This window comes from Neophocaena asiaeorientalis, unplaced genomic scaffold (assembly GCF_003031525.2).
Source record: "Neophocaena asiaeorientalis asiaeorientalis breed wild unplaced genomic scaffold, Neophocaena_asiaeorientalis_V1.1 scaffold256, whole genome shotgun sequence".
Taxonomy (NCBI): domain Eukaryota; kingdom Metazoa; phylum Chordata; class Mammalia; order Artiodactyla; family Phocoenidae; genus Neophocaena; species Neophocaena asiaeorientalis.
Window position 1 is genome coordinate 6,600,703 of NW_020185324.1, and position 25,758 is coordinate 6,626,460.

General features: G+C 41.8%; 1 protein-coding gene across 1 annotated transcript in view; it reads right to left on the reverse strand.

Moving 5' to 3' along the window:
- GLDC (glycine decarboxylase) overlaps nucleotides 1–25,758 on the reverse strand; it is a 92,915-nt gene that overhangs the window by 25,657 nt on the left and 41,500 nt on the right. The window contains exons 10-16 of the mRNA XM_024734273.1: nucleotides 24,521–24,660; nucleotides 23,847–23,927; nucleotides 21,412–21,509; nucleotides 20,817–20,901; nucleotides 20,602–20,643; nucleotides 19,489–19,631; nucleotides 4,589–4,664 (exon numbers count right to left, since the gene is read on the reverse strand). Of these exons, the coding sequence (XP_024590041.1) occupies nucleotides 4,589–4,664; nucleotides 19,489–19,631; nucleotides 20,602–20,643; nucleotides 20,817–20,901; nucleotides 21,412–21,509; nucleotides 23,847–23,927; nucleotides 24,521–24,660 (665 nt within the window). The remainder of the gene's footprint in view (nucleotides 1–4,588; nucleotides 4,665–19,488; nucleotides 19,632–20,601; nucleotides 20,644–20,816; nucleotides 20,902–21,411; nucleotides 21,510–23,846; nucleotides 23,928–24,520; nucleotides 24,661–25,758) is intronic.

Consider the following 25,758-nt stretch of genomic DNA (forward strand, 5'->3'; position numbering starts at 1 on the left):
AAAAAAAAAAAAAAAAAAAAAAAAAAAAAAAAATCCCCAGATTTAAATCATTTTCACTTCCTGCCCCCAAATCATGTGAACACAGGTGCTCTGTATGATCTGATGGTGCCCCACTACAGGAAAGGGCCTCATGGAGTTCCCTCCAACAGAAAGCAACAAGAAGAAGCAATATTGACCCTGAAAACAATCCTGTTTTTCTTTTTTTTTAATCCCAGAACCAATACTGACACCCCTTGAAGAGAAATGGATGGGCATCATAAAAATGGGCTTATGAAGGGGAAATTTAGCTTACAGCCGTTTCCTCAAAAACAGCAAAGCCATCTACTTAGGCAAAATGCATGTGATCCAAAGAGAACTACAAACAGAGGCAAACATGAAATTACTTTGTTGTTCTTCTGCAGACAGAGAGTTAGTGCCTCTTTTGAATGGTTACTCGTCTCATGCTGATCATGCTGTGTTGTCCTCAAATCCTTTTTCTTGTTTAAATGTTTCCCTTTTGTATTAAATTCTTTAATTTCTCAGGACCAACACTGGAGTTATTTTTCCTTTCTCACAAGATATTTTTATTCTACCAAAGGATCTTTGGATAAAAGGATACCTTCTGGGCAGAACACTGATCAAGGAAGGGAAAGGTGAATATTTAAAAGTGAATATAAAATATTTGTTAAAGGCCGCAATGAAGAATTCATACCAGAGAAGTTACGAGGCAACAAAAACATCCAAGCTAAAAATGTCACTCATCTTGCGATACACTGAATAGCATCCAAATGTGTCCACATTCTAATCCCAGAGTCTACGAATGTGACTTTATTTGGCAAAAGGGATTTTGCTGGTGTGATTAAGTTAAGGATCTTGAGGTGAGAAATTGAGGATCTTGAGATGGGATCTTGAAATCTGGATTATAGGTTGGACCCTAAATGCATTCACAAGTGTTCTCATCATAAGGAACCAGGGGAAGCTTTGACTACAGAGGAGGTAGAAGATGTGATAACTGAACAAGGGGTTGGAGTGATGGCAGGAAGGGGCCATGAGTCAAGGAATGTAGGAGGCCTCCAGAAACTAGGAAAGGCAAAGAAACAGATTCTCTCCTGGATCCTCCAGAAGGAACGAGCCCTGCTAACACACTGACTTTAGCCAAGTGAAACCAATTTCAGACTTCTAGCCTCCATAACTATAAGAAAATAAACCTGTGTTGTTCTAAGCCACTAAATTTGTAGTAATTTGTCACAGTAGCCATGGGAAACTAATACACATCCTGATATAAGGATTAGCGGAAAGCAAAGGTCTCAGTGGTTTTGTCAGGAATTTTTTGCTGTTAGATGTTTCTGATTTTCTATGTGGATCCTCACTTTAAAAATTGTGGCGTTGCAAAGGACTTGGAAATAACAGGACCCAGATTTGCTATTTTATCAACACTAACCCTCTTTGGTTAGTGTTTAGGTGGATGCTGTGTTTTTCTAACCCCCCAATGCACCTGGTACAGACCCAACATAGCTCATCCTCAAACTCTTGCTGGGGGCTTCCCTGGTGGTGCAGTGGTTAAGAATCCATCTGCCAATGCAGGGGACACGGGTTCAAGCCCTGCTCTGGTAAGATGCCACATGCCGCGGAGCAACTAAGCCCATGAGCAACAACTACTGAAGTCCGTGTGCCACAACTACTGAAGCCTGTGCACCTAGAGCCTGTGCTCCGCAACAAGCCACCGCAATGAGAAGCCACTCACTGCAACGAAAAGTAGCCCCCACTCGCAACAACCAGAGAAAGCCAGCACACAGCAACGGAAGACCCAACGCAGCCAAAAAACAAATGAATAAATAAATAAAATAAATCTATAAAAAAAAAAAAAGACTTGCTGAATGAGTGACAGATTAAGGAGGAGGGCCACTTTGCAAGGGAAATCAATTTCTTACCACAGGTAAAATCGAAAAACAAAAGGCCACTCCTTTGCCTCAGGCAGCTGAGAAAAGAAAAATACATACAGGTTTTGGGGGTGTTTTTTGGCGGTGGGTTTTTTTTGTTTTTTGGGGGAGTTTTTTGGTCAGCGTTTTCCCTTTGTATAGGAAATTCAGCCTCTGATCCACAAACCTGAGTTAGTATTTGACAGGCAAATTGAGTTAATAATCATAAAGTGTTTAGGACAGTGCCTGGCACAGGGTAATTTCTAGATAAGTGTTTGTTAAATAATTTGTATTCTCTCAAGTTAAACTGGTAAATCAAGAACTTGGCCATTGCATTTTAGGAACCTCTGAAATTTAACCTAAGAGTAAATGTGAAAATAACTTCCAAAACAGCTTGAAATAAGAGAATCATCAGGAACCCAGGAGGTTCTGTAGCACATGACTTCCCCACATTCTTTTTTTTTTCCAAAAGAAGGATATATTTTACTAGATTCCATTAGAGTCTGTTGTATGGAAACAGCTGTCTTAGACATCTCTGATGCTGAAAAGTCCTCCCTGATTATTTGAATAATAAGTCATTTTCTTTTTCTCTAACTAAAAAAGTCAGGTTTACTTAAAATCTTTAATCTAGAAAGGATGCCAACATTTCCAAACTTAAGAGTTCTGTATTTCTACAAGCTCAGTGACTGGGTAGCCTTCCCTGCCTCCCCTCACCCACCCCCCAAAATGCAGCATCCCACTCCTCTCTGTCCTTCAGTGGAATAACCTCTCCCAACATTTCAGTGATGGTAGTGTGAACAGTGGTGCCAGAAGAAAAGTCACACACAAGGGGACTGAGAGAGAAGGGAGGACTGGAAAAAACAAAGAAGGAAAAGGAACTAAAAAGAATCCATGAGTCACAGAAGAACTCTGCCCAGGCCCAATCAAAACGTCTCTCATCCTTTTTCCTTGACCTTTCTGGTTTGGTCCCCAACTCCTAGACATTCACAGATAGCTCCGGGTGTCAGACTAAAGAGCAAGGGAACCCAGGAGGGATGGGAAGTATCACAGAGTGGACAGACCCGGGGTTTAGCTGGCCTTTTCTCGCTAGCTGCTCACTGGCCTTCCACAAGCACCACAGTGTAGATCTCGGCGGCCTCTCCATAAAGCAGGAGCGACATGAAGATGGTTACACAGGATGAATGGCTCCCTCCCCAGGAGTCCCAGACACCTCATGATTAAATAACATAACAATGGGAAGTTCCAGGGCCTACTGAGTACATGGAAGCCACGGAGGAAAAATAGAGAAGGCAACTTTAAATGTCAGTCATCTGGCATCCTCTCACTGGAGTCCCAGTGTTTCTCTTCTGACTCTATGACAGTGCTGAGGTTCTGAGGTCCAAAGAATAATTGTAATTCCAAACTAACCCTTCCTTAGAAAGTTAAAGAATTCAACACCCAAGCAAAAAAAAAAAGTTGAAATATCAGGGACTGTATCTGTCTGATTTATCACTTGATCTCTCTCTGGACTGGCACACACAGTACCTTGCATGTGGCCAGTCTTCAATAACTTATTCAAGTAATAAATGTCCTGTTTTCCGAAAGGTCTTTGAAAATCAATTCTATTCCCCAACCAGGACGAAGGCCTGGGAAAACACACCTGTGTAATCAGGATGGATAAACAAGGGAAGGTGGGAGAAAAATTTTTTTCTCCCCTTTTGTGAAAGGGAAGTGAAATAGTATTTAAATTCTTCACTGCAAAATCCAGGCAACTGGCCATAAACAATCTTCCAGCTTTAATAAAACCAGGAATGGACTAAGATTGGACTACCACCCACTGCACCCCACTTCTGTGGGCAGCCAGACCACCCCAGCACCTTTTCCTCTAGCTCTCCTGGGCTGGGCAGACGCTTCGACCTGCTCCTGGATCCTACCCACTGCTCCCTCTACCACCACCTCCACAGCTCATGCAGTTCAAGTTTAACTTGGCCATCACCAAAATGAAGGTCCCGGGAACACAGACCTCCTTCAGCCACAATCTGAAGCCTGTGTTGTTAGGTCATCTGCTAAAGGCACTGCCTTTGGGGATTAGTGGAGGCCTGGCGAGCCCATTAGCACCTGCTGGCCGCACAAGGGCCCCCCAAAAGCAGTTTGGACCCTAGAGACTAGACTCTCACCCAAAGCAAACAAAGAAGCAGAACCGTGAACTCTGCTCCATGTCTTCTTTTGTTGCTTAGAGCTGAGAATCACTTAATAGGGAGTTTATTTATCCAATAAATATTTTCTGAGCATACATATGACAAGAACTGTGCTCAGGCACGGTAGGAGTTACAGAAGAACGAAAGCTCAGTCTCTGCCCTCTGTCCAGGGCTGAGCCAAGGAGGGAGGCTTGGAATGGCAACATTCCTGCCCCTTCCTCCCTTCGCTCCCTGCGGGGAGCAGGTCCACAGCCAACTGGCTGACTTTTACAGACTGGCTTTGAGAGAAAGCCTTTTATCTCCAAATGTTTTCCCTCAAAATGGTCCAGTGAAACGTCTTGGAGGCAAGGATCGTAATAGCCAGTTCACAGACATTTGTTTCTTGATTTTATGTTTCCCCAGCTTCTTCCAAGAAGACTTGGAGGGAGTGTCCCACAGAATGAAAGGGACCCTAAAGCTGAACCTGCTGCCCTCCCCCCACCCCCCGACGGTGAGCAAACGGTCCACACTCACTGTTCTGTGTCTCTCTCCTTTCCCGTCTAAGTAGGCTCGGATAGTGGCTAGCCCAGCGTATTCCCCCTGGGCTCCGCTGCAAAGACAGGAAGAAAAGGGTCAGAGCTTTATGCCTCTCTGCTTTCATTTACTCATTCAATATTCATCAGGCACAGGCTGTGTGTTCACCAACATTGACACTAAAAGCTCACCTAGGACCCCTGCATGGGCCTAAAGTCTTGAACAACCAGAACAGTACCTGGTCTGTGCACTAAAGCTTACCCATGCACCTAAAACAATTATTTTTATTATGGAAAATTCCAAAATTATAGAAAAGTAGAGAGAAGAACATAAGGAACCATCACATTATACCTATCACTCAGATTTAAAAATGATCAGATTATGGTCAATCTTGTTTCCACCTATATCCCTCAGTCTGAACTAGATTATTTTGAAGCAGAATTCAAGCATCATATCATTTCATCAATTCAATCTTCAATATGTATCTTTCAAAGATAAGAATTATTTTTGGGCTTCCCTAGTGGCACAGTGGTTGAGAGTCCGTCTGCCGATGCAGAGGACACAGGTTCGTGCCCCGGTCCAGGAAGATCCCACATGCCGTGGAGCGGCTGGGCCCGTGAGCCATGGCCACTGAGCCTGCACGTCCGGAGCCTGTGCTCCGCAATGGGAGAGGCCACAACAGTGAGAGGCCCGCGTACCGCAAAAAAAAAAAAAAAAAAAAAAACACAAAGATAAGAATTATTTTTAAAAGATAACTGTAGGGACTTCCCTGGTGGTCCAGTGGTTAACACTCCACGTTTCCACTGCACTGGGCACGAGTTTGATCCTGGTTGGGGAACTAAGATCCCACATGCCGCATGGCGCGGTGTGCATGCATGCATGCATAAATGAATGAGTAAATAAATACAAAAGATAACTAATTATTACATCTAAAACAATGAACAATAATTTCTTAACATCACCAAATGTTCAGTCAATGATCAGATTACCCCAAAGGAACTGTACACTTGGAGTGTGGCACCAGTCCTGACAGCCTCAGGGTTGGCTTTCCCAAGCCCTAATGCTCATGGCTGCTAGAGGCTGGCCATTCCCATCTCAGCAGTCCTTGAAGACACTACTTTTAGAGAACACTTAATGACTAACATTCCAGGGAGGGATGCTGAGTCAGTCATAAACTGTTACTTAATGTTCTCAGTACTCTCTGCAGGAAGGAAAGGAAGTGAGTAATAGGTTTTTTTAAACCCATTCAAAATGCATATTTCCTCCATTTCACAAAATTACACCATCTTTTGACTCTGTGGAAGGCGCAGTGGTTTTGGCATTCATCGCTTCTGGTTACTCCGTAATATTGAGATCATACTCTAAAAAAGCACAAGGCTTAAGAATAAATTAGATAAACTGTTTAATTTCTAAACTAAAAGCTAAAATTTTGAGCATTGGAAAACATTTTTTGAGAGAACACTGGGATGGAACCAGTTGAATTTGAAATATCTGCAAACTACATAGGGGCATTGATGGTTTGGTGTCAGGAGACGGCCGAATTGACGATTTAGGGCTCAGCATGAGACAAGGACAGAGAACAGGGAAACATCTGGGTGTGCAGGGAGGAGAGCCTGGCTGGAGGAAAGGAAGGAAAGTGGTGATTTCCACAGTGTGGGTGTCACAGAGCAACAGAAGAGACTAGATGAGTTAGGGAATAATAATAATAAGTATAAACTGCTCCATTAATTAAGCACTTCCTCTTTACCAGGCTGTGCACGGAGTAAACACAGGTAAATGGGAAACATTGTTGTTGTCACCACCAAGCATTTTACATCATCTTAATCCTCCTAATACCCCCACAAGGTAGGTACCATTGTCCTCATTTTGCACATGAAGAAACTGAGTCAGAATATTACATGCCCAACCGGCCAACAGTGACAGCCGGAGACATTGATACAAGTTGGCCCGTCTTAAGGGGACTTGTGCTTCACTTGTAAGCAGTGAGGCTCCTCTGAACACTCTGTGCTTCCCAAAGGATTGAGCATCATGGGAGCAAATGCTGGCTTTCCTTCACAGAACCCTTGTCTGACTGACAGAACTAGGAGGTTTAGCTCCATGTAAAAGGCCTGTCCCCATAAGACCCGGGGCACCCATTTCCTCATCACCCACACTGAGTGAGCTTTGCCTCTCTCCTCTCTCTTCCAGGGAGGGAGGCAAATACTCGGCTTCTGTTTTCCTGGCTTCTGAAAAACAAGTTCTAGCTCATTTGATGTTCTTTATTTTGAGAACAGGAAAATGAATATGCCACGTTTTAGCAAACCACTTACACCACTATTTACTTAGCCTCTCTGTGTTCTCATCTCTGAAATGTGCATAATAATTGCACCCAACTCGAAGGGCAGATATAAGACATGAGATGATCCATGGTAAAGGGCTTTTCACAGTGCCTGGCACTAGGTAAACACTCATTAAGTGCCGGCACCTGTCATCACTATCATCGACGTCATCATCATCATCATCACCATCTTCAGGCAGCAACCCTCGTCACTCTGTGACACAGGATGGGCTGAGGATGGGCTACCACAGCACTTGAACGAGCACTTCCACAACCCTCAACCTCTATCACCCTCTCCTTTCCCTCCAACAAGCCAAATCCACCATTCTTCAACTGTCCCAACTCAAGTTCTGCCTCTTCCATAAAGCCATCCCCAAAGTCACAGATCCAGCTCCTCACCATGGCCTACAAATCCCCCACGTGATCTGTGACTTCCACCCACCTCTACACCCATGTCTTCTGCCATCCTCTCCTTGTTCACTATCCTCCAGCCACCCAGGCCTTCTTCCTTCCCTGAAACATATCAAGCCAATGTCTGCCTTGGGGCTTTTCACTAAATGTTCCTTCTGCTTGGAAAGCTCCTCCTCTAGTTCTTCAAATATCTATCTTCTTCTCAGTATTTAGGTCTCAGCTCAAGTGTCACCTCCTCAGAGAGGCCTTCCCTGAAGGCAGAAATCTTATCTGTCTTTATCAACATTGTATTCTCTATGCCAAGAACACTGACACAGGGGGTGTTCAATAAATACTGATTGACTGACTGACTGACTGAATTATTCTTTACCTCCTCCAAACTCGCGTAGTATTTTACTCTACTCGTTCTTCTGATAATACCATCCTATTCATACACTGTACACTGAAAATTATTATAGATCTCACATGTACTTCGTGTGCCTATTTTATCTCAATTAGGGTATAGGCTTTGAGAATAGGATCTTAGGTATTAGAGTTCTATACATTCACAGGGAATATATAGAATAGTACTATGCATGGAGTAACTCTGCAATAAATGTTTAGTCAATTTGTTCAAAATTGAGTTCTTCTCCAGTCCAGACAATCAACATTAATGTCATCCTTTCTCCCATGGAAAGGGACTTCAGCATATGGATTTTGTATTTCTCTCTGTTTTTCTCATGACTTCTACTCATCTTGTTTTGTTGGAAGACCAACCAAGGTGTTTAGACAAGGAGTGAAAGAAGAGACTGGAGCTAGAAGCCAGTAATCCAGGAGAAAGGCAACATGCTAAAGACTTGATCAGGAATGCCGGGTGTTTTCTGCCTTAGATACTCTTAAAAATCATCCATGTTTCAACTCAAAAAAGTACAAAAGATATGTTCTAAATGCCACACAAGTCTTATTCCTGGGGTACTATGGAAATAAGGGGAATTATTAGTGCCACCTGTTGGTGGAAAAGTATTATGAAAAGTAAAACTGCTTATATGCATAACCCAGACTGAGAACCCATCAGAAAAGCACTACCTGCGGAGGGGCAGCTAGGATAGTGGTCTTCTGACATCTATTTAAAATGAAGTGGCTAGTGGCCTGGACCTGCAGAGCCAGCCACAGTGATGCTGTGGCGCCTCTGAGGGGAGCCTCAGACCCATTTAGAAGTGCCAGGTAGGCATAAGTTTAAACTGTCTGAGAAAAACAAGGCCCCCAGTCATGGCATTTACTCAGGCTGGTGAAAAAACTGTGACATATTGTACTGTTTAACACTGAATGAGTGAGAACTAGCAACTTCTTCCAAAACCCAAACTCATTCTACAAAGAATCCACAAGAAATCCAGTAGACTAGACGAAGCTAGAACAACTGTATAGCAAGTACAAAAGTCCGTGAGGTGAAAATAAATTGGAGTTGATGGGATTCAACAGTTTTGTAATGATTTAAACCTAGACCCTATTAGTGTCAGTGCATCATCGAAAGTGTGGGATTTCAGGGCAGCTATTCAATGTGAATTTGGCAAAAAAATTAATTAAAGGGGCGGTGGAATTTGAAGATGGCATGACAGAGCTAGAGTGATAGTTCAGCTCTTTTGCTAAGATAAGAGCAAGAAGGACAAAATAAACTTCAAAGATTTTTATCATTTTACCTTTACCTTTGCTAAGAGCACTGAGCAAAGGTTAAGATTAAGAAATATTACAATTTAGTTCTATCTGGAAAGGTTAAACTTTGAGATCTTTGGAACAAATTTTTATTGGACTATCACACAAAATAAATCCCAAGGGACACTTGGAAACTTCCACTAGATTTTAGAAATATAACTGCAGATATGTCTTCCTATGATGAAGCAGGAACATGGATGGCCTGCTCCTCCAGATGATTTTGCAGAATGATATGCAAGGCCAATAGTCACAGGTGGAAAGCACAGCACTTTTTAAGCATAAAATTTAAGCATAAGATTATAAGTGAATTGTATCCTATAAAGAAGGCATTTTGGTCAGTTACTGAGTACCTTTGTCACTGATTGCAGAAGTCATCCTCAACCAGTCATGAAATAACCTCTTTGTTCCACCTAAAGAATACAGTGGCTGACTTTATATACACCGTAAGAAATGCCTCAGAAGCTGGCTGCTTGGGAATATTTGAAGATGGATTACTGCAGCTGCTGTTTTTAAGAGAAAGATTTCTGCACAGTATACATACTTACAAAAAAGTAACAGAGAACCCATTTGCGTGACTGCAGAATACGCTACAATACATGACTTAGTGTGAACCCCAGCAGTCACCAAAAGTCCTGTTGAATTATACTATAAATTGAACCGGGAAAACAGTAGGATGTTTTATTTATACAAGTCAAAAGGTGTTAAAAATGTGCCCTAGGGAATTCCCTAGTGGCACAGTGGTTGAGAATCCACCAGCTTGGGCTTCCCTGGTGGCGCAGTGGTTGAGTCCGCCTGCCGATGCAGGGGACACGGGTTCATGCCCCGGTCCGGGAAGATCCCACATGCCGCGGAGCGGCTGGGTCCGTGAGCCATGGCCGCTGAGCCTGCGCGTCCGGAGCCTGTGCTCCGCAACGGGAGAGGCCACAACAGTGAGAGGCCCGTGTACCGCAAAAAAAAAAAATAGAAAAAGAAAAAAAAAGAATCTGCCTGCCAATGCAGGGGACACAGTTTCGAGCCCTGGTCCGGGAAGATCCCACATGCCGTGGAGCAACTAAGCTCAGGCACCACAACTACTGAGCCTGCGCTCTAGAGCCCGTGAGCCACAACTACAGAGCCCGGAGTTTGCAACTACTGAAACCCGCACACCTAGAGCCCACGCTCCACAACAAGAGAAGCCACCACAATGAGAAGCCTGAGCACCACAACGAAGAGCAGTCCCTGCTCGCCACATCTAGAGAGAGCCCGAGCACAGCAACGAAGACCCAACATAGCCAAAAATAAATTAATTAATTAATTTAAAAAAAAATAGTGCCCTAAAGAAAATGATCATGTTATGGATCATAACATTTAAAATTTTGGGTGCTGATAATTTAAGATTTATACAATTTTTTTGAACTATCAAGTATCGAGATTTACCAAATCTATTCTTGTTTTAATTTTCTCTAGATATTCTTCTGAAAATCATTCAGTAGTTTTTAACACACCATTGGAGTTCACACACTAATGGCCACATTTAGTGTGCAGTTTCAGAGAAGTTTTCTTTTAAGCTGTCTACAAGTCAGTGGGCCTATTTTATTTCTAATAATATCTGAACTTCTTAAGAAGTTTCCTATGTTTTTAAAATTATTACATTTAAAAAGACATTTTTCATGAAAAGGTTTTTTTGAGTGATAAACTGTAAATTTAAATACGAAGTGAATTGTTTCCCTTCAACCACCTATAATATCTATAATATCTAACATCTAGCCTGTTGTAAAAACTATAACTTTTTTTTAAAATTATTTATTTATTTATTTATTTTGGTTGCACTGGGTCTCAGTTGCAGCAGGCAGGCTCCTTAGTTGTGGCTCGCGGGCTCCTTAGTTGCACCCCACCAGATCCTTAGTTGCACCTCACCGGCTCCTTAGTTGCGGCATGTGAACTCTTGGTTGCGGCATGTATGTGGGATCTAGTACCCTGACCAGGGTTCAAACCTGGGCCCCCTGCATTGGGAACGTGGAGTCTTGACCACTGCACCACCAGGGAAGTCCCAAAACTATAATGTTTAGGAGCTAAAATATGCATCATTATTGAATAAAACCAAGATTTTTTGTAGACATAAGATTATTCTAAAATTTATACATAAAGGCAAAGTAACTGAAATAGCTTCATTTTGAAAAAGTAAGAAGAGTCAGTCTAATGCCAAGACTTATTATATAGTTACTGTAATATAGTGTATTATTAGTGGAAGGATATACTTGTAGATCAATAGAATAGAATATAGAAACAGAAATAAACAGAAAATAAAAATATAGAAACAGAAATAAATTCACATATATAAACCCAACTGAGTTTTGACAAAATTGCAAAAGTAATTCAATAGAGGAAAGACAGCCTTTTCAACAAATAATGCTGGAACAATTAGACTTCCATAGGTCAACCTAAGTCTCATATATTATACAAAAACTATCTCAAAATAGATCATGGACTTAAATGTAAAACATAAAACGACAAAACTTTTAGGATTAAACAGAAGAAAATCTTTGAAATTTAGAGCTAGTCAAAGAGTTCTTTGACTTGAAATCAAAAGCACAATTCATAAAAGGAAAAATGGATAAATTGAACTTCATCATAGATAAAAACTTTTGCTCTGCAAAAGACCCTGTTAATAAGATGAAAAGACATGCTACAGATTGGGAGAAAATATCTGCAAACTACATATAAACAGTAAAAACAGTAACAAACAAACTACATAACAAACAGTAAAAAACAAAGGCAGGGCTTCCCTGGTGACGCAGTGGTTGAGAGTCCGCCTGCCGATGCAGGGGACACGGGTTCGTGCCCCGGTCTGGGAAGATCCCACATGCCGCGGAGCGGCTGGGCCCATGAGCCATGGCCGCTGAGCCTGCGCGTCCGGAGCCTGTGCTCCGCAACGGGAGAGGCCACAAGAGGGATAGGCCCGCGTACCACAAAAAAAACAAAAACAACAACAACAAAAAAAAAACAAAGGCAATTCAATTAGAAAATGGTGCTGTGATGATCAAACATGTGAATATGCTTAGAAATAGAAAGGAAGAGTTACATTAGGATGTTGGAGATTTGCAGGTTCTCATTGTTGCTCTTTTCGTGGGTGTATATGTAGAAATGCTCAGCCTTTCAGTCCCCTTAAAAGGGGAATTTCCCCTTTTGTGTGAGTCTAGGGAAAGGCAGGGTCCTAAAACCCCCTATGGAAGCAGAAAGGGACCAGATATTCCCAATCACTATCCATGAACGAGGTGCTAGACATGTAACCCAGTCTCAACCTATCGGATACTCCAGCCTGGGACTTCATGAATCTGGAGGGAGTGACCCTAGGAAAAGGGCAGTCACAGTGGTGGTGGTGATGCTTCCACTGGAGTGACCTTGATTTGTTCTCTGCTGCAAACTTCCCTTGGGTCTTGGCTCCCTTTTGAAGCCCCATTCTCTAGCTTTTCCATCAATTCTGGGAAGCACCCAATATCTTCACCGTGTAAATTGCTTTTCTGCTTAAATTAGGCCAACCCATCTTCTGTTGTTGCACATAAGAACCTTTACTTAATGATGGTGTCATGGGGCAGGAGGGGATTACTAAATTTCTCCTACAACACAGCATTTTAAAGTCACTCATTCCTAGGCAGGTCTAACAAAGAGATGGGGCCATCCTGGAGTTTCTCTTGCCCCTAATATCAAAGTCTTCCTTGATTTGCTATCCCTTTTCAAGCAATTTTATCCTGAGCCCCTCTGGATCTTCCTCTCATCTCATTGGGATATGCCACCTAATTTACAGATGAATTTAAATTTTGTATTATAAAAGTAATATGTTTGTCTGATTTTTTTTAATTCCATCAATGCAGAAGGAATGAAACTTACAGTAAAAAAAAAAAAAAAAAAGCAACTCCCCCCAAATTCTTCCCAGTCTTACTCCCCAGAAAGAAGCACTATTAATAATTTCTTGTGATACATAATGTTTTGATGCTGGACATTCTAATGCCAAACTGTCCTCATCCAAACCCTTCTTTACTTTAAAAATACCACCAACGAGTGGTTGGGAACAAAAATGATCCAAGTGAAATGTTAGCTAAGAAACTGACATTATGGTAAAACTAATCATAGTAAAATGATCAACAAAACAGCCAGTGTGTCAAAAATGACCTGAATCAGTGCATGGCAACCTCAGAGGACCACTCTCAAGAAAACAAGGTAGAATTAGTGCTGACTCCTATCTTACAGACAGGATAAACATGATATGCTTCCATATCTTGGAAGCAATTCAAATTCAATCAAACTCTTCGTTGCATAACTCAAATATTCCAAACACTACCTAGATCTCTGCTTCTAGTAGCTTAAAATAATACCCCCTCAACATGTTCTTACCAACCTATATCTAATTTGACATAAGCTAAATTCTATGCTTAACCTATGAATTCTGGGCAAAAAACATCTAGATGGATCCAGCCACTCTAACCTTTCTGATATCTCAAGAGCACCTTAAAGCAATGGTTTTCAAACTCAAAACCCCCAAATATCAGCATCACCCCGGGACTTGTTAGAAATATGAATGCTTGGCTTGCACCCCAGGAGTACTGAATCAGAAATTCTGTGGGTACAGCCCAACGTGAGAACCACTTCTCCAAAGCCTTACAAACTGCAAAAATCCAAATATACTCTTGAGAGTCAAGAAAGTTGGGGAAGGGGAGATCCTTCTCATTGCTTTATATTTCCCCAAAAGTGGCTCTTTTCATCCTTCACCCTTCTTTCTCTTCCTGGCACTCTGAGTGTCTCCTTGGGAAATCAGTCACTCATCAGAGAGGGTCTCTAATATCTGGTTTCTCAGAGCTCTCTGTAGGGGAGGGCTCTGAAGCTGCACTAGGCCCAGTAGGAAAGCAAATCAGAAGTTATCAATGAGTTAAGTCTACTCAGTGACACTGACCACGAGCTCAGGAAAGAAGGGGAGGGACATGGCCAATATCAGGGGTTTGACTCTCTTTGTTGTAAACAATGTGATCTGCACATGACAGTCATGACTTGGCCTGCAAAGGCCAGTTTTAAAGTTCACTCCACTGGAAGATATTAGTCATCTAACTAAACCTCCCTCTTTGGTGTTCCTCCAGGTCAACACACTTTGCAACCCAGTGATGCACATTAGAATCACCTGAGGAGCTTTTTAAAAACTCTGTGATGCCTGGGTACTGCCCCTGGAGGAGATTCCGATGTACCTAGTTTGCCCGGTGGGGAGGGCATGGCATACCTCAAAGGCTCCCCAGGAATTCTAACATGCAGCCAGGACTGAGAACCCCTGCAGCCCGTGGTTTTCACAGTGTGGTAGCCAAACCAGCACAACCTCATCCCCCAGGATTATATTAGAAATACAAATTCTCAGGCCTCAATCCAGTCTCATTAAATCAAAAACTCTGGCGGTGGGGCTTAGCAAGTTCACAAGCCCTACAGGTGATTCTCACGCACAATAAAGTTTGAGAGTCATTGACTGCGCCCTGTTCACACCTCATTTAAGAACCTTACCAGGAGGAGATTCTGGGAAAGCAACCGCTAGCTCTATCTGCACTCAAGAGCACAGTTTGCAATTTTTAAAGACAAAAACAACTTCCTCACTTTTATAAGCCAAGTGAGCTAATAATAATTCCAGCTTGTCTTTCATTTTAGATAACCGCGGAAGGTGTTAATTGCTGTTTCTGTCTGCTTTAAACATTACATCATAATTTTAACTTAGCAATTCCTAGAGTGTATTTGTGTGCTGCTGAATGATTTTAAGAGTGTCACAGTGATACGGGGAGCAAGCCAAAGCAAGCTACGCTGGGCACGGGAGGAAATGGAAAGGTAATTAAATATCATCTTGCTATGTTCTCCACTAAGGTAGAAATGCTCTCCGGGTTTATAGATTGAGCAAATAAGAGAAATGGGGACAAGTTTCTTGACATTTTTGTTTCAAGTCCTTTAAACAACTTTGGGATCTAACCGTCCCAGGAAATAGACCAAGTGAAGGCTTGGCTATATGAACCAAAGATTTCACGCCACAGTTTTTGGTTACAAAATCCTTTATCATCCATATTTATCAGCCATCCCTCAACTAAATCTCAAATCAGTAAGGTAGTGTTCCCTTTCTTGCTGTATAGGAGAGAAACCTACATCCCAACTAGGGAGGAAGCCACATGACAGAGCTCTGGAGGCCTCACACATCCTGGGTGCTAGCTAACCTCTCCTCTGAGCTGCTGATTTCCCCTCAGAAAAAAGTGTACTGAAGACAAAGGCCCTGTGGCAGTCTCTATCTAGGCAGGAACTATTAGAGAAAGAGAGAAAGAATAAAAACCTTCTGTGGGCATAACATAGAACTGCTCTGGACTGGAAGACATTATGTGAGGGTCCAGAAGCACAGACAAGGCGGAGCCATCAGGAAAACAGGCAGAAACACTCAGGTTTATGCCCGAAAATTGCAGTTTTCCTACTTAGGCATTTTAAAACCAGAGAGTTGTATTTCGAGTCCACTTGATGTTAAATATTACTCTACTCTACAGAGTTTGGCTCTTTTGCCCTTTGTTGCAAACCTCCCTCACTTTGAGTACAGCTTTGCTACAAAGGAAGACCAGTAGTTTGCCTCAACTCCAAGGCAAGTTCAAAGCCAACTTCACTATGCTATCAGCTGATGGCCAAACCCCCTGAGATCAGGAGAGTCAGGGTAGAAATGAATCTAAGTATCTTATCAAGAATTTCATTGTTTCATAATATGCATGTTCCCCACAATAAAAGTAACTTATTTTTGGATTGTATTAAAATAACATATATCGTGGTTAAAAAATGTTTTTATAAACTAAAATAGCGTAAGGACAAAAAAGTAAAAGTCACTGGAAATTCTACCACCTTGAGATAACTATTTGTGTGTCCATCCTTTGATTCTCTTTCCATCTATGCCTCTGCATAGATCTGTCAAACAGTATGGCAGTTCCTTAAAAAATTAAACAGAATTACCATATATCCAACAATTTCATGTCTGGCTATACACCCAAAAGAACTGAAGGCAGGGACTCAAACAGGTATTTGTACACCAACACTCATAGCAGCATTATTCCTTATAACCAAAAGGTTGAGACAACCCAAATGTCCACTGATGGAAGAATGGATAAACAAAATGTGGTACATACATACAATGGAATATTTTGAAAGGAGGGAAATGCTGACATGTCACAACATGGATGAACCCTGAAGACATTATGCTAAGTGAAATAAGCCAGACACAAAAGGACAAATATTGTATGATTCCATTTATGTGCTGTACGTAGAGTGGTCAAGTTAATAGTGACAGAAAGTAGAATCACAGTTGCCAGGCACTGGGGTAAGGGGGGTAAATGAGGAAATATTGTTTAATGGGTACAGAGCTTCGATTTGGGAAGATAAAAAAGTTCTGGAGCTGGACAGAGTTGATGGTTGTACAATGATGTGACTGTAATGAATGCCATTGAACTGGACAGTTAAAAATGGTTAAAATAGTAAATTTTATATTATGTATATTTTACCACAATAAAAAATTAAGTTATAAAATATTACTAATGCTACTTCCTAAAAATTATGCCATAGTTATCTTTTAAAATACCATAGTAACAAAAAAGGGAGGGAAATATATATAGATTCCAAAGTTTTGGTGACTGGACTCTAGAACTCTATAGACACACTGACCAATTCCAACTCATCAGGTATAAATAAAAACACCAGGAAATGGTCCCTTGATAAAAGAGGTTACTACACCCTCTATTTTTTTTTTTTTTTTTTTGCGGTACGCAGGCCTCTCACTGTTGTGGCCTCTCCCGTTGCGGAGCAACAGGCTCCAGACGCGCAGGCTCAGTGGCCATGGCTCACGGGCGCAGCCGCTCCGCGGCATGTGGGATCTTCCTGGACCGGGGCACGAACCCGTGTCCCCTGCATCAGCAGGCGGACTCTCAACCACTGCGCCACCAGGGAAGCCCTACACCCTCTATTTTATGAGTATAACTTCAGTGGCTGACGTGGTACACTAAATTCTTTTTCTGTGCAGAGTAGTCAAGAAAACTTGTGTTTCTTCTTCCAATAACTATAAAGCCTACATTGGTCCCTTAGATTTCAGTGGACACTAGCCAGCAGTAAATCCTGACTAATTAACCAGTAAGTAGTTAGCCCTGTGGTAGACTGACTGAGACCTGGAATTAGAATTATAAGACCTGGGATTTATAATCCACCTATGGAGAAAAAGATTACCACAAATAAACCAAGATGGAGGTTATGAAGAGCTAAAACTAAAGTCACTCACATAGAATATGTGGTGCATCCCTTCCTCTTTTTCCAAATTAGACATCAAATTTCCTTACTCACTGGAAGCATAGCCCCTGTATTTTCCCAACAAAGAGTAAGGTATTTCCCTATCTGTCATAGCAGCCTCTGCTCAGGACCAGAAATATCCCTCTACTAAGCCTCAACACAGCCTCTGTAACACTCAAGTCAGCTCTTGGAAATGGGTGGTATATCTGGGAATCTCTGGAGCTGTGGAAGGCATCACTGCCAGGAGCTACAAAATGATAAAGATTTCTTTCCCTCCTCCAAGACTGGGATAGAGAATGGAGTCTTGCTGACAATCATACAAATGAGGAGAGTAAGACAGAGAAAGAGCATTAGGTAAACTGAGGAGAACAGAGAAACTTCTAAGATGACGGTTTTCAACCTCGGCTGCAAGCTGGAATTACCTGGGGAGCTTCAAAGATATACCCATGCCTGCATCCTTCCCTCACCCTAGTCTTTCCCCATAGAGATTATTATTCTATCTGGGATTGTGATCTGGACATCAGGATTTCTTATAGACTCACCATGTGAGTCTAATTTCCAGGCCTGGGAACCACTGCTTTACGGGAAGGAGAGCTTCCTCATCCTTCAGTCAGTCTTCTGGAGACCCTGCCTGGGACCTCAATTTACTGCAAGAGCTAATGACTTTTAAAAAAAAAAAAGAGCTAATGACTTTAAAATGGTCTTGAAAAATTGCTCTCCAGTACAATACAGAAGATGTGACCATATTCCATCACTAGAGGGCAGTTTCTTCATTGTCAACACTTAATTAAGGTATTGCCTCAGGTTAATTTACTCAGGTTCCTCCCTTAATTAAAAAAAAAAAAAAAAAGCAAAGCTGCATGATGACATTTTAATGAAGGTATACTACAGCCTGACTTTCATAAACATCAATTCCTCCCTATTTATGAAATGAGAGTTTGAGAGACTAATATTAAAAAAGCTCTGTGTCCTTTCATCTGTCACATGCCCTCTTCCTAAAGGGTTTGTACTGTATGGGGTATATTGTTTTCACAAAGTGTATGGCTTTGCTGTGTTACCTATGTTTCCAAACAGGAGGTAGGGCTTGATAGTAACTGATTAAGATCTGATTACTTTCTGTCTCAGAAAATGAGACAATAAATGTCTCAGCTTTTAAAATCCTTTGATTTTTGTTTCTTGAAATAGAAATCTGGCATTTCTATCAAGCTTCTAAGTGCTGCCAATGCTGAGACTGCTGGTGGAGAACCACACTGAGCAGTGGGAGGTAGAGAAACTCGGGGCAGATACCAGGCTCCTCCTCTGAAAGTATCCCCAGATGTTAATTCACATGTTGATGACATGTCTGTCTGTCTGTCTATCTACTCCCATGAAGACAGAACAATCACAAATCCAGTGGATCCAGGTTGACTATACTACATCAGAATCACTTGGTTGCTTCTTAAAAACAAAGACTTTTAGTCCCAACCCCTGGAGATCAGTACTTCTAAAGTGGGGCCCAGGAATTTATATTTTTTTAACAAGTACCCAGGAGATGCCGCAAGAGCCCTTTGCTTTTGAAAATCACTGTTGCTCAAATGTTTTTACTTTACAGACAGAGACCGAGGACAGAAAAGAGGAAGGGAACTTTCAAAGTTAGTGACAGAACAAACTAGGATCCGGACTCTCCTGGCCTTACTAGATTGAGGCATTACTGCTTATAAGGAGTTAACACGTGTGCTCGATTCTGATTCTTACTCTATAAGACGGATGTAGTAACTAGCTTCCAAAGATGGTCTGCAATGAACCAGGACTCTTGACATTCACACCCACGTGTTGTCCCCTTCCCACGTTCAATCTGGGCTGGCCCTGAAACTTGCTGTGACAGATAGAATACTCTGGAAGTGATGTTGTGTAACTCCAGAGGCTGAGCCTTAAGAAGTTTACAGCGTCCACGTCCTTCCATCTTGGAACACTCCACTTTGAACCCAGACCCAATTCTGTGAGGGAGCTCAAGCAACCACTGAAGAGGTCCACATGGGGAAGAACCAAGGCCCAGGTCAACACCCTTAACTGAGCTCCCAGACAACAGCCATCACTACCTTCCCAGTTATGTGAATGAGGCCACTTTGGACCTTCTAGTCATCCATCCCAGTGGGTATTATACTACAAGAGATGACTGAAAAGACAGAAGAAGAAATCCCCTTACCTGTTAGGCTGGAAAGAGATTCGGTCATAGCCCGTGAGTTCACACAAATCCTTCTCAAGTTCTCGAAAAAGCTGCTGGTACCCTTGAGCTTGGTCCAGAGGCACAAAGGGGTGTATGTTTGCAAATTCTTTCCATGTGATAGGCTGAAGAGCAAGGAGGGAGGAAACATACACATATGTACATATTGTAATAGTAATAACAAGACTAACTTTAATAATGATGATGATGATAGCAACAGCTAACACAAAGAGTGCTTACTATGTGCCAGGCACTGTTCTAAGCACTTTACATTCATTCATTTAACTCTTACCACAATCTTATGGGGTAAGTACTATTACTGTCTTCATCTTACAAGTGGGTCACTGAGGCCCAGAAAGGGAACTTATACAAAAGTATAACCATTTCCTATTTTTTTGGGAACAAAAAGGCCCCTGAATAGATTTATATCCATGAAACCCAATGAGTTGTTTCAGGCATGGTTTATTCAAACTCTTACATAGCACATATATCATTCTTTTTTCATGAAGCAGAACAAAACACCAACATAAAAGCAAACGGGGAAAATCCTCCTATGAGGATATAAAATGATTTTCTTTGCCTGACGTGATTTGTCATATCAGACTAATCCTATGGAAAAAAAAGAAACATCCTAGCCTAGTAGAGATACTTACCAAACACCATAGCAGGGGACACAAATCTTCTGTTGATACAAGAAACAAATTAAAACCTCAAACCTCTACCTTTCTGGCACTGAGAAAGGATTTCTAGAAAGAGGGCTTACGGTTCTTAATTCTATCTGAGCTTAACAACTACAAACTGATAAAAGCTTTCAACGTGGCAGGTTTAAAAGGGTGGTGGGGGGGAGTTGGGGAAGGTAGGAAGACATATGTTTAATGATTTTAATATTTAAAAATAATTTCACCCATAAATTTAAACGATCAGGTTGTGATAAAGTTAGGGTTTCTGCCAAGGTTGTTGAAGAGCAAGGTAAAGGATTACTAAAGCAGTTGTTAAATCACGGTCCCAGGAGCAGCTTTCTCTAGTTATCTGCTTATGTGTAAGCCAAGACACTGCCTCTGCTAAGTCCCCTTTTAACAGAAGTGACCTACTTACTGTGAGTTCAGATGAACTGTTGAGCTTCATGGTACAGGACCCCTTGAAGAAGCACAGCCAAAGCGTATTACGTTAGTGACATCCTATGGTCTATCTGATCGGCCCTCCCATCTCCCCGAATGGTCACCCATTCATCCCTCTTGCAGCCTATTAGATGTGACCCAAAGAGGTGGGTTCAGGGTGGGGTGGGAAGTGGAAACAAAGGCCATAATTACCAGCGGAATCATGCTATGAACAAGGGAAATGTCTTTGTTTTCCAATCTCTTCATATATCGGACAATATTTGTTTCTGAGTGATAGCTGTGAACATAAAACACATGGTTTAGGCCAATATAGTTAGGTAAGAGCCCAGACACATCCTTCTAAGAGGTAAGACACACTGAGATCTACCTTCAACATACAGATCAAATTAGGCCATGGACAACATGCCAACAAAGCATCAGAGGGAAGGGCGTGTACCCCCCATGAAGCTCAGAGGATGCACTAGGACAAGAAGCCGCCTGTGGGCCTGAGAGGAAGAGTTGGAAAGAAGAGGATGTTGAGTTCCTGGGTATGATCTTCAGCCTGACGACTATGCATCGAAACTCCCATCTTCTTGAGAGTAGAATTAGGGGTTATAGTGTCAAGGGAGCACAGCCACCAGGAAATAAGGTGTGCTTCGCCCAGGTTAGAATTGGGATTTAGTAGTGGGTCAGGCTGAGCCACAATAAACCAGGCCATGTCATAGTCAGAATGCCATAGTAGAAGCCACTCTCTACCATGCTCCCAAGCTACAGCACACAATGCAGAAGTCACACAAACTACACAAACCTGTTGAACACCTGATGTGTGAGGAATGGACTAGTTCTCTTGAAGGCAGTCCCTAGAATACCTCTCTGTTCCTCACCCATGCTTTCAGCAACCAGCTCCTGCATGGAGAGACCACAGAAACTGAAGGGCAGGAAGCATGCCTGGAACCACATGTGAAGAAGGCTTTCCATTCAGCGTGTATTCTGACAGAGCACCAGAAATTCCCTACCATCCAACCTCCCACCTCCCTGACCACCCACCCCAGGGATATCTGGCACAGTGCAGTGACAGATGTCAGGGGTCACGCATTGTGGCAATTCTCCAAAACATTGTTTTTAAGTTCTGTGGAACTTAGCCACAGTGAGCAAAGAAAAGTGAACAATTTTTACTGCCAAAGAAAAAACAGTTGACATCCCCTGCATGTTCCTTGAATAATGAAGCAAGTTCCAGTAAACTATTTTAAAGGGCTATGTAAAAAGTGACGACCATGATAACACTCAAGTAAAGATTCTCACTTGACATTGCTCTTTGATCTTGGAGAACAATTCTAATAAAATACAAGTGCCAAGACCATTCAGTGGGAGAAAGGACAGTCTCTTCAACAATGGTGCTGAGAAAACTTGATATACACATGCAAAAGAATGAAGTTGGATCCTTATCTTATAGAATATACAAAAACTAATTCAAAATGGATTAAGGGGACTTCCTTGGTGGCGCAGTGGTTAAGAATCCGCCTGCCAATGCAGGGGACACGGGTTCGAGCCCTGGTCCGGGAAGATCCCACATGCCATGGAGCAACTAAGCCCGTGTGCCACAACTACTGAGCCCATGTGCCACAACTATGGAAGCCCTCACACCTACAGCCCCTGCTCCACAACAAGAGAAGCCACCACAATGAGAAGCCCGCGCGCTGCAACGTAGAGTAGCCCCTGCTCGCTGCAACTAGAGAAAGCCCGCGTGCAGCAATGAAGACCCAACGCAGCCAAAAATAAATAAATAAATTTATTTTTTTTTAAAAAATGGATTAAGGACCTAAATTTACAAGCTAAAACTCTTAGAAGAAAGTATAGGGGCAAATCTGCATGACCTTGGATTTGGCAATGGTGTCTTAAATATGACACCAAAAGCATGAGCAACACAAGAAAAAATACAGTGCACTTTTGTGCATTAAGGAACACTATCAAAATTTTTTAATTAAAAAAAGGGACACTATCAAGAGAATTAACAGATAACCCACAGAATGGGGGGAAATATTTGCAAATCATATATCTGATAAGCATTTAATATCCAGAATATATAATGAAATACATGGCTTGCTCCTCATTCTGCTCCAGGCCGGTAGTATGAGAGCCCTCAGTGGTTGCTCTGTAAATATTCTTCAAATGCATGGAACAAATATCTGTGATTAAATTTACTGCAGAGTTCTAGAGGGAAGATATTATTCAGTCTTATTTATTAATTAAGTATTAATTAATTAAAGATTAAAAGAGAACAGTATAATACTTTTTTGACGATTTACATTTGTTATCTGAAGATACTGAAGTCATCTCTCAAAGAGGACTCAGACAACCAGGACAGCACTGATCAACACTCCAGAACCTATTTCTGTCTCCTTTCATTGATTCATTTAACAGATATTTGTTAAGTGGCTCCTATGCTCCAGGCCTCGTAGAGTGCTGTGATGAACACCTTGCCACAGGTCTAGGTAGCTGACGTCTCTCTTCCATCCCACAGACTCTCCTGCTCACATGTCCCTGCTATTTCATCATTTTAGAAACCAGCTCAGTCTCACTGAACTGTTTCTAGTTCTCATATAACCTCTCTCCTCCTAGCCTTTGTGGCTGCTTTTCCCAGTGTCTGGAACACCTCTGGCCCCATCCTCCTTCTCAACTGTGTCTGGATAGCTCCTACTCATCTCTCAGGTCTCAGCTTAGGACAGTTTCTTCCAAGTGTTGGTGAGAAGCCCCCTCCACTCTGTGCTCAGAGAGCATCTTTGGACAGTGCCCATCATAGGACATCATCTGGACTGCAGACTTGTGCCTGTTTGGATCCTCATTAGACTATAAGCTCCAAAAGGGCGGGAAGTATGTCTGATTTACCACTAGCCTCAGGGCACAGCATAAGACCTGGCACATATTAGGTCAGTTTTCCCAGAATCAACATAACCAAGATGCCAATGCCATGAATCTTTGTATTAGGAATAGTTTCAGTTAAACACCATTAACAATCCTTCCAACTAGCCTTGCAGCTCAGTCCTGGCTAGGGCCCACGGCAGTGACCTCTAACTATCAGCAGTCACAGTAGCAAGGGACAATCGGTGGCATAATTTTAACGCAGGCCACCTAATGTCATTCCTGCGCCCCCTCCCCCTCACACTCAGGCCCATAAGAAGCAAAGCCATCTGTGACACCTCCTCAAATAGTCATTATGAGGAATGTGAATTTTGATTTACTTACTGCAGATGACTCACAGCCGAAGATCCACAACAAGTCATCCAGATCTTTTTCATTGACTGTTTCATCAAGAGAAATACCAAGCTATAGAAACGAAAATGAAAGGGGAAACATCAGCTCGAAACGCCAAGATCAGTGCAGAAACTCCAAGAGAGGTCAAAGGGGAGAAAGTGCTGGACAAAACTCTCAGTTGTTCTAAAATAACAGGCTATCATTATGTCCAAGTTGGCCCTTGGGCAAAGTAGGCTAGACCAGTCCCAAACGTCAAAAGATTTAGAGTTTTACAGCCACTTCTGGACTCTAAAAGAGTCCAGATGGCTGCAGGGCACTCCTTTTGGTACTAGATATGCTCACTTTTTTCTTCCCTTAACTTACCTTATCATATCACTTATCGTAGCCTTTACCTTGAACAGTCATATTGTGAACGAAGGAGTATTATGAGCAAACTATGTGCCTAAGAGTCCCATATATGAAAACACAACATCTTAAGGAAAGCTGACAATGGATTATCATTTAAAAGGCCACAATGTTCCAAACTGGAAATGAAAATTGTTTACAAAGAAGTTGTGCCCAAAGGTCCAATACTGATTTTTTTTAAAATAAAGAGAAATTTTAATGAGAAAAGTCATAAAAATTTATAGAATTTGTACAACAAACAAACTGAAAGTCTGACTTACCGTGTGATCCTCAAACAGCCGAATATTTATTTGCCGCTGAGCAGCCCTGCCCAAGACCTCCTTCACTGAGCAGCCACACTGAATCTTCAAAGTGTCAAAGAACAAGTCATGCTGGAGTTGGTGTCCTGCTCTCTTGAGACCTAGACAAGATAGGATAGCCACCGGTCTCTATGTAGAAACCAGACCCTCTGCCACTGACGCTTCACAGAAGTAAAGAGGTAAATCCTACTATGGTCTGTTTGTACCCAGTGTTTTGGTCGGTGCTTTTTTTTAAAAAAAGTAGGACTTCCCTGGTGGCACAGTGGTTAAGAATCCACCTTCCAATGCAGGAGATACAGGTTCAAGCCCTGGTCTGGGATGATCCCACATGCCACGGGGCAACTAAGCCCCTGCACCACAACTACTGAGCCTGCGCTCTAGAGCCTGTGAGCCACAACTGCTGAAGCCCATGCACCTAGAGCCCGTGCTCCACAACAAGAAAAGCAACCGCAATGAGAAGCCTGTGCATCACAGCAAAGAGTAGCCCCTGCTCGCCGCAACTAGAGAAAGCCCGCGTGCAGCAACAAAGATCCAACACAGCCAAAAATAAATAAATTTATTTTTTTTAAAAAAGGTAAATGTTTATTATTATGCTACAGAAAGTTGTGAAATACATATAAAAATGGAGAAAAAAATCACCATAATCACCATCCAGAAATAACTAGTGGTTACTCCTTGGTATAGATTCCTCTAGAAGGGTGTGTGTGTGTGTGTGTGTGTGTGTGTGTGTGTGTGTGTGTATTACCCTTTTTAAAAAAATTTAATGTATCATGAAGATTTTGCTTTTCTACAGATCAAAACCCCTATCATTATTTTAATAGCTATATAATATTCAAACTTAAATTATGTACCATAATTTAACTAATTACTTATTATTGGGCGTTTAGGCTGTTTCCAAGATTGTGCTATTGTAAATAATGTTTCAATGCACACCCTTTACATCGTTATCTGATTATTTCCTTTAGATACATTCCTAGAATTTCTGTATCAAATTGTAGGCGCATTTTAAAAGCTTCTGACACAGATTAAGTGCCCTCATAAAAGTCATACCAATATCAGCATTCTTTTTAATCTCTGCCAATGTAATGAGAGAAACACTATTTTTTTCTTTCAATTTACATTTCTTTGATTAATAGTGAGGTTGAAATTATATATATTCATCTGTATACTTTCTTTTAAAATTACATTTAATGTCCTTT